Source organism: Lagenorhynchus albirostris, chromosome 5, assembly GCF_949774975.1.
Source record: "Lagenorhynchus albirostris chromosome 5, mLagAlb1.1, whole genome shotgun sequence".
Lineage (NCBI taxonomy): Eukaryota > Metazoa > Chordata > Mammalia > Artiodactyla > Delphinidae > Lagenorhynchus > Lagenorhynchus albirostris.
The window spans coordinates 102,983,367-102,997,220 of NC_083099.1; the positions used below are offsets into that span (position 1 = coordinate 102,983,367).

The window sequence follows — 13,854 nt, forward strand, 5'->3', positions numbered from 1 at the left end:
CAGATGAGTTGCATTAGCCTACGCAGATCATCTGATACTTATCTCCAGACATAAAGTCTTCTTGGATAAGGGCCTATTAGATTTGTGATTACTTTAGTCATGTAGCAAGTGTTCTGGTATCTATTATTTTATGCCTAATATCCTTCTATCCTTGTATAAAAGAATATTTTTCATAATACTGTTCAGGGGGTAACATGCCATCATCAGTATAAAGCCATATGGATATGCAATAGGATAAAGAACTGTAGGTTGCCTTGATTCTAAGCCACAGATAATGTTTGATGCTTTAAAAATTCAGTACAAACCATTTAAATGCATTATCTTTATTCACAGTCTATTTCTGAAACTAGGGGCTGTTCAGTGTGCTGATGGCATAGAGAAGTTAATGTGTTGGTAAGCAACCTAAATTTTATAAAGCTATTTTGAAAGTAACTCAATGCCACAGAAAGTAGTATCAATTACTCCTTGCTTTTCAATTGACATTGCAAGGCTGCTCCAAATTCCTTTTCTTCAGTTCAGCATCTGCAAAGAAAAGGAAGGCACAGAATACCTCTATGGGAGATTTCTGGGTATTGCAATCACAAGAGGTACTTCTTTAAAACACAGCCTGAAATATTTCACAATTGGATTTTTTCCCCAAGTATTAATTAACCCTTTCATGCCCTGAGAATAGAGAATTGCATACAAGGGGAAAGCTGAGCAGTGGAGAATAAGGGTAAAGCCAGTTGATAATCTTGAGGGTTCCTATAACCTATATCTTGTGAGACAGCATAGAGTAGTGAGAAGGACGTGGCCTTTGGAACCAGTTTTAATCTTGGTTCCATTCTTTACTTACCAGAATAGCTTGGCAAGCTAGAAGCAGCACTAAACTTGGGTTTTCTCAGTCACAAAATGTGGTCATGATGCTCAGCCCTGGAGTTGTTTTAAAGTTCAGAAAAGATAACACATATATATAAAGAACTTAATCAAATATTTAACACTCAATAAATGTCATATGTTTCATTATAGTTATTGATAATAATAAAATGAACTATATGTATATCTATATTTGCATTTTTCAGTAATCATAGAAAGGTCTAATCCAACAGCACATTGAGTATTCAGATTAGGCTTCATGGCATTATGCTGGGAAAATAATGACATTCAACAAAGTGCACTGTGAAAATTTACTTTGTGATTAATCTACACAGAATAAATGCACTTTTTAATCCTATAGTATCTGAAGACAGGATTCTTGAAAAAACAAACCAATAAGCACACACTAAAAATACACACACACATAATAAAAGTCCTTTCCATTATTATTAATCTTCTGTATTAACTCGGTATATTTGATTGAGTCCAAGAGATCCAGCTTTTCTTCAAATATATTGGTTAGATATAAAGGAAACAAAATGGTTAATGCAATGAAGGTACAGAAATAACACTCTTCCTAGGACTTCCCAGTTAAAGGAGCCCAGTTTTATATGCTTGCAAAAAAAAAAAAAAAAAGTAAATGAGCCAAGAGTCTCTAGTTTAAATGTATAGAATGTAATAATTCAAAAGGATTCAGCTTCAGCAGAATTTTGTATTTCTATAGTCAGAGTTTTGTTTTTTTAAAAAAACTAATTTCTAAATAGATAGAATCTTTTGAAATATGCTACATAATTTTTCTTAATAGTTGGAAAAATATGTTTGGCGTCTGAGTAAAGCAATTTCTAGAGAAAACACATGATCAAAACCTGAGGCTAAAACCCTAAGTACATATACAGAAATGTACACAATATTCCCAGGATATGTATAAACAAGGAGAGCCACTTAGTAAATGGTACTGGGTTTTGGTAATAGTATAATCCACTCTCATTAGGCATCTCCCTTTTGTGCATTAATATGTGACATCATAGCCTCAGATAACATTTCATAACGCAATGAAATAAAAAGCCCCTCCAGATTGCAACTGTTAGATAATCAGATTCTGTAGTGTTCATTATGACTGCAATTATGTAGCAAAACTCTCCAAATATAGTTCAGTTATTGCGGTTATTAATCATTCTGGTTTTGTTTCAAGTACTTGCTTTATAGCCTGCTGGACAGACTCCATTATTCTACAAGCTGAATGCAGAAAGTCAAACATGTGCATGTGAATCTGCTGTTCTAACGGCCTTTCAATATAATTTACCCTTTCAATTTGTATTTGTGAATACAAAAAAAAGTGGAGAAATAAAGCTGGTGTCAATAGAGTCACTGACCTTTGCAGTAAACAGAAGATAGTTCTTAACGAAAAACAACTTGGCAAATAAGAAATCTATTTTCCTAGAACTAGAAATAGTGCTGCTTAAGAAGTTAAGTCTCAGAATAGCAATCAGTTCTTATAGAAAAGGGGGGGAAAAAACCTCAAAGAATCTATACATTTGATAAGGAAAAAAATGATAAGAGAGTCAGAAGGTGTGCATTTTTAGAGGTTCAAAGCACCAACATTACGATAGAAGGTATTTCTAAACATTTTATGCACAAAACCATATATTCTGATTAATTTAACTACAAGATGCCAAGTAAAAGACAGATTTATTATAGAGAACAAACACCATCTGCACCATCTTAAATCATTACTGTAGATGTATTTCTAGGAAAAAAATATACCTGAAAAGTTCTGAGATGCTAAAGTATTAACTAAATAGGATTCCAACAGACCCAGGGAAAGTGGCTCCATTTTATTTAAATGTTAACACGTAGAGAGCCTACATGTTAAATAAATATAATAATACATTGATATGTTATCGATGTAATGGTTCACAAAATGCACATCACCAATTTCAAGTAGTCCATGATTTTTTCAATTTGGCTACATACATTGGGCCCCAGGCTTTGCCCTTATCTGGAATCACCAATAGCCCACATTCCTGGCCAGTGGGAGCAAATGTGAAGTCTTGGGAGCAAGTCCTTGCCATTTCCTTAATGTCCACAGGCATGATGTTACTGTAGGAGTTTAAAACTTCACTGATCACATCTTGATTTTCTGCCTTGGAAAGTGTGCATGTAGAGTACACAAGTAGCCCTCCAGGACGTAAGGCCTTAATTGCAGACCTGCATGTAATCAGGAAAATGCAAAAGATTGGTTATGTACATTAAAAAGGAACTACGGGGGCTGAGGGCAAGAAAGCTTACATACTTGAAATTAACCCTACTCTGACTCTGACTGTAATAACTTTGGGTGTTTTCTAGCCTTACAACTATTTCTTTCTAATGTATCCCTGGATGACTGGGAAAATGATAATGAGACCAATCAACATGGGAAAGACAGAGAGTATGTCTGACTGGTTCATTGTTTTGTTCTTCTAAGGACAGGAGGATGGAGGCAGAGCATGGAATAATGGGTCTGTCTTTGAATATACTGAGTGGTACTAATGGGTAGGTGGGAAGGAGAATCTGAACTTCAGGAAAGGGGTTAGGGCTCAGTGATAGATGAAGTCATGTGAATAAACAGGATTTCCCAGGAAAAGAACAAGGAAGAAAAGTGGACTAAAGACAGAGAATGCCTATATGTAAAGAGAGCAGAACTTAGAAAAAATTTAGAAGGCTTCTCCAGATAAAAGTATAGCTTTAGGGAAAAGATGGGAAGATTTTTTCCCCCAAGGGGAAGACTTGAACATATTTGTAGATGCAGATCCAGGAGAACAGTCCCAAGACTTCAGGCTGCAAATGGAGGAGTTAGCTTCAGAAAAGATGGGATTCCAGCTCTTCATTTGAAACAACAAGGGAGCATGAACAGGGAACCGAGACGTTCTAAGGTAAATGAAAGTTCACGATAGACAGCCTTGATAGTAAGTGTGGAGGGGGAAGCAAGGTCATCTACTGAGACAGAAAACTAGAAAAGTTTTAGTCCTGCTGCTGTGGTGATAACCCCAAAGCAATTACTAATCAAGAACTTTTTTTTTTTTAAGAAATCATGTTCCAGAACCTCTACTGGATTTAAAAGTACAGTCAGCCCCGTCACAACCTATATTTAAACAACTAGAGCACCTCCCAATAACTAAGGTTTATAATGAAGATCCACATCATCAAAGCAAGTTCAAATTCTGTCTTCTATGTTCGATTATTAAAGGATTGAAAAATTCTAACCCAAGACAAGAAACTGATGACGATTTTTTTTCTCCTCTTTCTGTAGACATCCTTAAATATAATGTGTAATAAAAAATGTACTAACTCAAAACAATAAAGTAAAAAGGATAGAGAGAGCCATTAACTAACAGTGAATTTCAACACATTTCTGAAAGATGATATGCAGACAGATGAATAGTGAATGAAGAGAGTAGAGACAACCCTACAGCCACAGAGGGTATAATTTGACCTGCAGAACTACAGAGGGGTTTGGGACCTGGAAAAGCCAGACTAAATGTGACAGGAGTAAAAAGTGAAAACAAAGATATTAATTCAAAGCATAGATAAGAAACCACAGATTTCAGACTCCCATATATGGCACGTCAGGCAGCCAGGTAAAAAGCTGGAAGGTTTTTTTAACTGAAGTATAGCTGATTTACAATGTTGTGTTAATTTCTGCTGTAGATCAAAGCAATTCAGTTGTACAGTCTTTACCATATTCTTTACCATTATGGTTTATCACAGGATATTAAATATTGTTCCTGTGCTATACAGTAGGACCTTGTTTATCCATTCTATGCATAACAGTTTGCATCTGCTACTCCCAAACTCCCAATCCATCCCTCCCTCACCTCACCTCCCCCTTGGCAACCACAAGTCCGTTCTCTATATCTGTGAGTCTGTTTCTGTTTCATAGATAAGTTCATTTGTGTTATATTTTAGGTTCCACATATAAGTGATATCATATGGTATTTGTCTTTCTCTTTCTGACTTATTTCACTTAGTATGATAATCTCCAGGTCCATCCATGTTGCTGAAAATGGATTATTTCATTCCTTTTTATGGCTGAGTAGTATTCCATTATATATATGTACCACATCTTCTTTATCCATTCATCTGTCGATGGACATTTAGGTTGTTTCCATGTCTTGGCTACTGTGAATAGTGCTGCTATGAACATAGGAGTGCACGTATTTTTTTGAATTATAGTTTTCTCTGGATATATGCCCAGGAGTGGGATTGCTGAATCGTATGGCAACTCTACTTAATAGCTTTTTGAAGAACCTCCATACTGTTTTCCATAATGGTTGTACCAACTTACATTCCCACCAACAGTGTAGGAGGGTTCCCTTTTCTCCACACCCTCTCCAACATTTCTTATTTGTAGACTTTTTAATGATGGCCATTCTGACTTATGGGAGGTGCTACCTTGTTGCAGTTTTGATTTGCATTTCTCTAATAATTAGTGACGTTGAGCAACTTATCATGTTCCTGTTGGCCATCTGTATGTCTTCTTTGAATAAGTCTATTTAGGTCTTCTGCCCATTTTTTGATTGGGTTGTTTGTTTTTTTGTTGTTGAGTTCTATGAACTGTTTGTATACTTTGGACATTAAGCCTTTGTCAGTCGCATTGTTTGCAAATGTTTTCTCCCATTCTGTAGGTTGTCTTTTAGTTTTGTTTATGGTTTCCTTTGCTGTGCAAAAGCTTGTAAGTTTGATTAGATCCCATTTGTTTATTTTTGCTTTTATGTCTATTGCCTTCGGAGACTGACCTAAGAAAACATCGGTACAATTTATGTCAAAGAACATTTTGCCTATGTTCTCTTCTAGGAGTTTTATGGTATCATTCTTACGTTTAAGTCTTTAAGCCATTTTGAGTTTATTTTTGTCTAGGTGTGAGGGAGTGTTCTAACTTCACTGATTTACATGCAGCTGTCCAACTTTCCCAACACCACTTGCTGAAGAGACTTTCTTCCAGTTGTATATTCTTGCCTCCTTTGTCGAAGATTAATTGACCATAGGTGTGTGGGTTTATTTCTGGGCTCTCTATTCTGTTCCCTTGATCCACATGTCTGTTTTTGTGCCAGTACCATGCTGTTTTGATTACTATCACTTTATAGTATTATCTGAAGTCTTGGAGGGTTATGCCTCCTGCTTTGTTTTTGTTCCTCAGGATAGCTTTGGCAATTCTGGGTCTTTTATGGTTCCATATAAATTTTTGGATTACTTGTTCTACTTCTGTGAAAAATGTCATGGGTAATTTGATAGGGATTGGATCTAAACTGTAGATTGCTATGGGTAGTATGGCCAATTTAACAATATTAATTCTTACAATCCAAGAGCATGGGATATCTTCCCATTTCTTTGAATCATCTTCAATTTCCTTTATAGTTTTATAGTTCTCAGCATATAAGTGTTTTACCTCCTTGGTCAGGTTTATTCCTAAGTATTCTGGGGGGGGGGTTGTGATATTAAAAGGTATTGTTTTTTTACATTCCCTTTCTGATATTTCATTGTTACTATAAAGAAATGCAACCGATTTATGTATGTTAATCCTGTATCCTGCTACCTTGCTGATTTTGTGTATCAGTTCTAGGAGTTTCTGTGCAGAATCTTTAGGATTTTCTATATATATTATCATGTTATCTGATATAATGACAATTTTACCTCTTCCCTAAAATTTGGAAGCTTTTTAATCTAAGAAAGTTGAATAAACTAGGGAGACCTAAGGCACCCCCTCCCCAAACTAAAGACCTCTGCATTCAGCAAATCATAAAGTGACATCACCAGGCAAAAATTATCACCCCTAAAATAAACCTCCTAGTACTTTATTGTCCCATTATTAAATAAAAACGTACAATGAAGGATTATTAAGGGTGAGAAATGCTTATGCAATATGTGAGATCAAAAGTAAAAGAAACAAACAAAAAATGGCCTACAAAGAAACAGAAACTTCAGGGAACAAAAGAGACATAACAAGACCTTATAAATGCAGAAAGATCAGCAAAAATACAGGACCCACAAAACAATAACAGAATGCCATGAAACAGCACCAAGAAGAGGCCTCTTTGAAATGAAACACATGTTTATCAAAATAATATTTTATAGAAGTGTTTGGAAGTTAAGGTTGAAAAATCTTCCAAAAAAGCAGAACAACAGATGGACTGAAAATGACACAGGGAAGATTAATCAAGCAGGTCCAAATTTCAGTTAACAGGAGTACTGGAAAGATAGTACAGAGAATTGGGGGAGGGGGACTTGAATTAGTGAAATAAGAATTTTCTAGAGATGAAAAGAAGTGTTCAGATTAAAATAGCTCATCATAAGGCTAGAATATCCATTATTATTTATTCAGCATCTATTATGGGCATTGTTCTAGATGTTGGGTATACACTGAAATAGAACAACAACAATAAAAAAAAAAAAACCCTCAGTTTCATGAAGCTTACATTCTAGCTGGGGGAGAAAGACTACAAAAATAAGTAAGTCTGTCATGGACTGAACTGTGTCCCCTCAAAATTCGTATGTTGAAGCCATAACCCCCAATACCTCAGAATGTGACTGTATTTGGAGATAACATCTTTAAAGAGGTAATTAAGTTATTAAAATGATGTCATTAGGGTGGGCCCTAATCCAATATGTCTGGTGTCCTTATAAGAAGAGGAAATTTGGACACAATTACAGAGGGAAGATCAAGTGAAGACACAGGGCAAAGACAGCTATCCAAGCAGAGAGGCCTCAGAAGAAACCAACCCTGCGGATACCTTGATCTCAGACTTCTAGCTTTCAGCACTGTGAGAAATATCTGTTGTTTAAGCCATTCAGTCTGTGGTACTGTGTTATGGTAGTCCTAGCAAACTAATACAAAGTATTTACACATATATGCACATATATATATATAAACACATATACACACATAATAATATATACACACACATATATATGTATGCATGTGTGTATGTTTGCACGTGTGTTTTCCCCCACAAAGCAATCCTCCAATTCTCTGCAAACACTGACTGCATGTCCTACAGTTTATTTCAATTCTGACACTAACCACCTGGTCCCACAAGACTGTCCTTCGAATGCCAACTGCAAGTCCAAGTCTTTGGCACTTCTGACACACTGGTTATAAAACGGGGGTTCCCACAAACCCCTCCTTGGGTTAAATAATTTTCTAGAATGGCTCTGTTACTTACTATGTTACTGATTTATTATTATAAGATACAATGCAGTAACAGCCAGATGGAAGAGATGCACAGGGCAAAGTATGCCCTCTCCAGGCACACCACCCTCCCAACACCTCCTCTCCACCCTGAAAGCCCTGCAAATCTCTTCAGTGACGGTTTTTTAGAGGCTTCATTAAATACGTGTAAATGATTAAATCATTAGCCACTGGTGATTAAACTCCATCTCCAGCCCCTCTCCCATCCCTAAAGAGGGGGAGGGGTGGAGCTGAAAGTTCCAACCGTCTAATTATACAGTCAGTTCCCCTGGCAACCAGTCCCCCATCCTTAGGGGCTGCCCCAAAGTCACATTAACATAAACTCAGGTATGGTTGAAAGGGCTTGTTATGAATAATAAAAGTTGCTCCTTTCACCCTTACCAAAGCCAGATATTATAACAAAAGACGTTCCTATCACTCTTATCACTTAGGAAATTACAAGGGTTTTAGGAGCTCTGGCCTGGAACCAGGAACAAAGATGAAATACATATTCACAATATCACAGTTTGCTTATTTTTTAATTTAGTGATAGGTTCTATAAAGAAACTTAAATCAGGGTAAGAGGATTAGGAGTGCCTGGATGGTAACAGGGATTGCAGTTTTAAGTAGGATAATTAGAATAGGATGACACTTCAAGAAGTGACATCTGAACAAAGACCTGAGAAGAGAAGGCAAGGAAGTGGGCCATGTAGATATCTGAGGAAAGAGCATTCTGCACAAAAGGAGTAGCCCGTGCAAAGACCCTCAGACATGTCTGAGGAAGGAGGAGGCCAGTGTGACTGTAGCACAGGGAAGAAAGTGGTGGTAGGGTAAGATGAGATCAGGGAGCTAAGAGGAGAGGGTGCAGAGGGTCTGACACAACACTGTCAAAACTCCAACCTTATAGTGAATGAAAAACATCCACATTTAGATGCATTATTGTTAAATTTTAGAACTTTGAGAACAAAGGAAAAATGCTAAATGCCTCCAGAGAGAAGAACTGGTTGCCTCTAAGGGTCCAGGAATCAGACTGGCATCTGTGGAGTAGTGTACTCCAAATCCTGGGAAAAAGGCAATTTAAAGTGGATGCTATTTACTGCCACACTGTCAAATAAATATATAGGAGGGAGACAGAAACTTTCAGATATCTGATGACTCAGAAATTTTACCTCTAGTAGAATGAGGAGGTAAATCAAGAAAGAAGAGAACTGTGACACAGAAAACAGTGAACGCCACATAGGAGAACAATGAAGGGAGTGAAGCCCCAGAATGATAACTGCATGGGAGCCCTTAGAGGGTAACTACTCCAGATGAGAAGGAGAGGGAGACTCCAGGGAGAAGTGAGACGGGAGAAAAGAGATGAAATGACTGAAAACTGAGAAAACCTTGAAGATTTGATACATGCACCTGGGGTGGGTGTGTAAGGGGGAGAAGAAAAGAGAGAGAGTGAGTCTGTTCCATCTAATCTGATTATAAGAAAATTTTCCTCTCAGTGTCATTCTGATCACAACACTGAACCAATAGAGAAGGAAATTTAATTCTAATATATTAGTCCATTCTGCAGTGAATAAAACAACATATATTGATTATTGGCCCTCAATGTTCAGAATCATTCCATAAACTTATCTTAGTAATGTTTCAGAACAGATTATAAAATCTCAGAAAGAATACCGTCAACCTTGACAACATAAACATAAAGGTGCAGGTATAAGACACTGGGAAGTAGAGGGGAGAAATGTAAGATGGGGCGGGGATGTAAATATTGTTATATTACAAAAAGAGAAACCAAGAGCTATTGCTCTGATTATTTGAAAAAAGAATAAAGCTCGAAGTGTGTTTAGACAGACTTTCTACCGCTAACAGAACAAGAAATGTAGATCTAAGTGTGAAGTACTAAGTTTCCAAGCTGACTGAGGGAGAAACTGTAACAGGGTGAGAACACAGGTTGTAGAGTGCTGTGAAGAGGTAAGGGAGGTATAAGTGAGATAAGCCCAAGCAAAAAGTCAGGGCAGGCACACCTCGGAGATATGGCAGGTTTGGTTCTAGATCACAATAAAGCAAATAAAGTGAATCGCAATAAAGCGAGTCACAAATTTTTTGGTTTCCCAGTGCATAAAAAAGTTATGTTTACACTATACTGTAGTCTATTAAGTGTGCAATAACATTATGTCTAAAAAAATGTACATACCTTAATTAAAAAACACTTTATTGCTGAGAAATGCTAACCATCATCTGAGCCTTCAGCAAGTTGTAATATTTTTGCAATAGTAACATCAAGGATCACTGATCACAGATCACCATAACAAATACAATAATAATGAAAAGTTTGAAATATTGTTAGAATTACCTAAAAGTGACACAGAGACACAAAATGAACAAAGGCTATTGGAAAAATGGTGCCAACAGACTTGTTGGATGCGTGGTTGTCACAAACCTTCAATTTGTAAAAACATAGTATCTGAGAAACACAATAAAACAAGGTGTGCCTGTAGTCAATGTCTAAAGTTGATAAATGAAGTAATAAAGGATAAACATATTATTTAGAGGTTTAGGAGGGACCTGAAGAATAAAGTATAAATAATTGTAAGTGGTTGCTCTGAGGAGTAAAGCTAGGGGAAGATGGGGGAGTGGTAGGGGTAAATTACTTTTAACTAAAAACTCATTTATATTTTTAATTTTTTACCCATGTCATGTATTTCTACGATAATACAAATTAAAGGGTAGCTATGACAGTAGTATAAATATTAGAAATTTTCCCATAGAGGTCAGTTGGTTTTTTTTTGTTCTTTTAATTTGACTATTAAGGGATTAACTCTCTAGAAAACTCATTCCCTGAGGTCCAGATAACTAAAATTGTATGGTATCCAGTATTTCTGGTCTTCTCATATATCCACTTACTGATATAAAAAAAACTGGGAGGTGACTACCAATTTACAGTAGCTTACCACTGTAAGCCTACTTAACCTTCAGTGTTTGCTGTTAATTTCTAAAAAAAGTTTTTTAACCTGTCTTCTTACTTGTCACTGTCTCCTAAATATTCTCCACAGAAACTTTTTTAAAAGGCTCAGATCTAGACACCAGAGATGTGAACTGTTATGGGATAACAGCCTATGGGAGGAAGAATGATGGCCCACAAAGATGTCCATATCCTAATCCCCAGAACATTTAAACATGTCACATTATATGGCAAAAGGGTATTTGCAGATGTGATGAAATTAAGGGTCTTAAAATGGGAAGATTACACTGGATTATCTGAGTGGGCCCAATGTAATTACAAAGATCCTTATAAATAGAAAAGGGAAGCAGGAGAGTCAGAGAAAGAGAGGTGATGATTGAAGCTAAGGCTGGAGTGACAGGAATGCTAGCCAAAGGTCACAAGCCAAGGAATGTGGGCTGCATCTAGAAGCTGGAAAAGGTAAGGAAATCATTCTCCCTGTCTTAGTCTGTTTGGGTCGCTATAACAAAAACGCCATAGACTAGGTGGTTTAAACAATAAACATTTATTTCTCATAGTTCAGGAAGCTGGGAAGTCCAAGATTAAGGCACCAGCAGGTTCAGCATCTGCTGAGGATACCTGCCTCCTGGTTCATAGATGGCCACTGTGTCCTCCCATGGCAGTAGGAGCTTGGGAGCACTCTGAGAGCTCTGTTATAAGGGCACTAATCCCATCGTGAGTGCTCCACCCTCATAACCTAATCATCTCCCAAAGGCCTAACACAATCATCTTTGGGATTAGGATTTCAACATATGAATTTTCAGTCTATAGCACTCCCCTAGAGCCTCCAGAAGAAATCGCAGCTCTGCAAACACCTTGATTTTGAAACTATGACCTCCAGAAGTGTAAGATAATAAATCTGTGTTATTTTAAGCCACTAAATTTATGGTAATTTGTTATTAATAGCAGCAATAGGAAACTAACACACACCTGGTGATGGCTTTTCAATTTTTTTTACAGTGACATACTGAGGCATCGGTAGATTTTGCTAAAATTGTGCAAGTTACAACTACACTCATTTTGGATCATTTTCTACTGACTATAGCAATGAGTATAAGATTTTCTTTAAAAAAAGTTAGATTATTGTGCAAGAGATATACACAATTTGAATGAGGGTATCTTTAAATTCCCATTAAAAGGATTTATTTTGATCCTAGTTCCACAGTTAGCAAAACCAATGCCTAATCAAGTATGATTCTTTCTCATTACAGTTGTACAAAAGTACATAGAAGCCTCATCACTTACAAACAGTATGTTCCTGGCTTGATGCAAATTTAAATTAATTTCTGTAATGTTGCCAACGTTGGCTGATTCTTCTGCTCTGTCTTCATCCCAACACTCATAATTTATCTTTCTAATATTAGGTTGGTATAGCTTAACTGGCCACATTAATTTCTTAACAAGGAAACTGTGTGTGGCAACACAAAGGGTTTTTTACAAATTGGGTTAATCTCAACGTCCTAGGGCAAAATGTGAAGAGATTCCTATCAAATGGTTGTTGCTGTTTTGCTGCTAATGATTGCTGTTTAAATACCATTTTTGCCCTTTTGCTTGTAGTAGTTATAGATTTCAAAAAATACCATAATTTTGTATTCAAAGATCAAGGAAAACAGGTAATACGGAAAAAAAAAAAAACTCACTCCCAGAGTTCATATAGCCAAGACTTTTCTATACTGAGAATTATTTTATTCCATAGTGTCTAGGATAAATCATTTGCTTCCATAACCAGTTACATATATTTTGAAATAGCCCATAAGAACCAAGTAATTATTATATTAATTAATTAATTTGGATAGGTTTCATCCAAGTCATGAAAAGAAGCATTTTTAAAAGGCTTTTTAAAAATGGTCCTTTTTTTGAGGACAGTAGACAGTAGGGTGTGAGAAAGGTTGTGTTGCTTCAGGAGAGAAATTATGACAATCAGAACAGAAGAAAGATACCGTTTACTAGGTCTTAACAAGCCAAGTAAGAAATTTTAAATTCTGGAGGGGTAAAAACATTTAAAAGTTAGACTTGGAGGTTCCCTGGTGGTGCAGTGGTTGAGAGTCCGCCTGCCGATGCAGGGGACACGGGTTCATGCCCCGGTCCGGGAGGATCCCACATGCCGCGAAGCAACTAGGCCCGTGAGCCATGGCCGCTGAGCCTGCGCGTCTGGAGCCTGTGCTCCGCAACGGGAGAGGCCACAACAGTGAGAGGCCCACGTACCGCAGGAAAAAAAAAAAAAGTTAGACTTGAATAATACTAATAAACTGGCAAAGTTGTGGTAATGACCATATAAAAACATGTCAGGATTAGAGAAGGAAAACAAAAAGTGCTGGATCTGGGATCTGGTAGAAGGCAAAAGGTTGCTCTATGCTTGTGTAAATTTCTGTGTCATGTAGTTTGTTTGTTTTTTAATAAGAGGAGGTAAAACTAAACAACTAACTAAGCAACATCCATTTTGGCATAATGGTATCCTCTGCTAACCTTTTCCAAATGAGCTGTGTACCTTGGCTTCTCAAGGACTACATGTTTCACAGCTTAACAAGATCCTGAATAATGGGATATTTTTCACTTGTGCTATAACACTAACTATATTGCATGAAATTACAAGTTGAATTAAGATGGGCATTCTTTACTACTGAATTATAACTGATGGCAGAGAGATGGTCAGCAGTGATTTCTAATCATACTTATCAGTATAAGGCAGAAAAAGATGTTATGACTAACTACAGTAGATGAAGAAAAGTATTATTTTGATCAGATTAGGTGGAAGGCTAACCTAATACTTTAAACTGAAATGGCAACTAGTAGACATTAT

At 36.8% G+C, this 13,854-nt stretch overlaps 1 protein-coding gene across 3 annotated transcripts in view; it reads right to left on the reverse strand.

Annotated features, from left to right (window-relative positions):
- Window positions 1-1,003: 1,003 nt before the first annotated feature.
- Window positions 1,004-13,854, reverse strand: part of NSUN3 (NOP2/Sun RNA methyltransferase 3) — a 51,273-nt gene continuing 38,422 nt past the window's right edge. The window contains exon 6 of one of the 3 annotated variants that reach the window (XM_060149385.1): window positions 1,004-3,063. In XM_060149385.1, coding sequence (XP_060005368.1) covers window positions 2,793-3,063 — 271 coding nt within the window. In that variant the 3' untranslated portion in view covers window positions 1,004-2,792. The remainder of the gene's footprint in view (window positions 3,064-13,854) is intronic. The other 2 variants (XR_009540591.1, XR_009540592.1) reach the window with 2 other exon arrangements.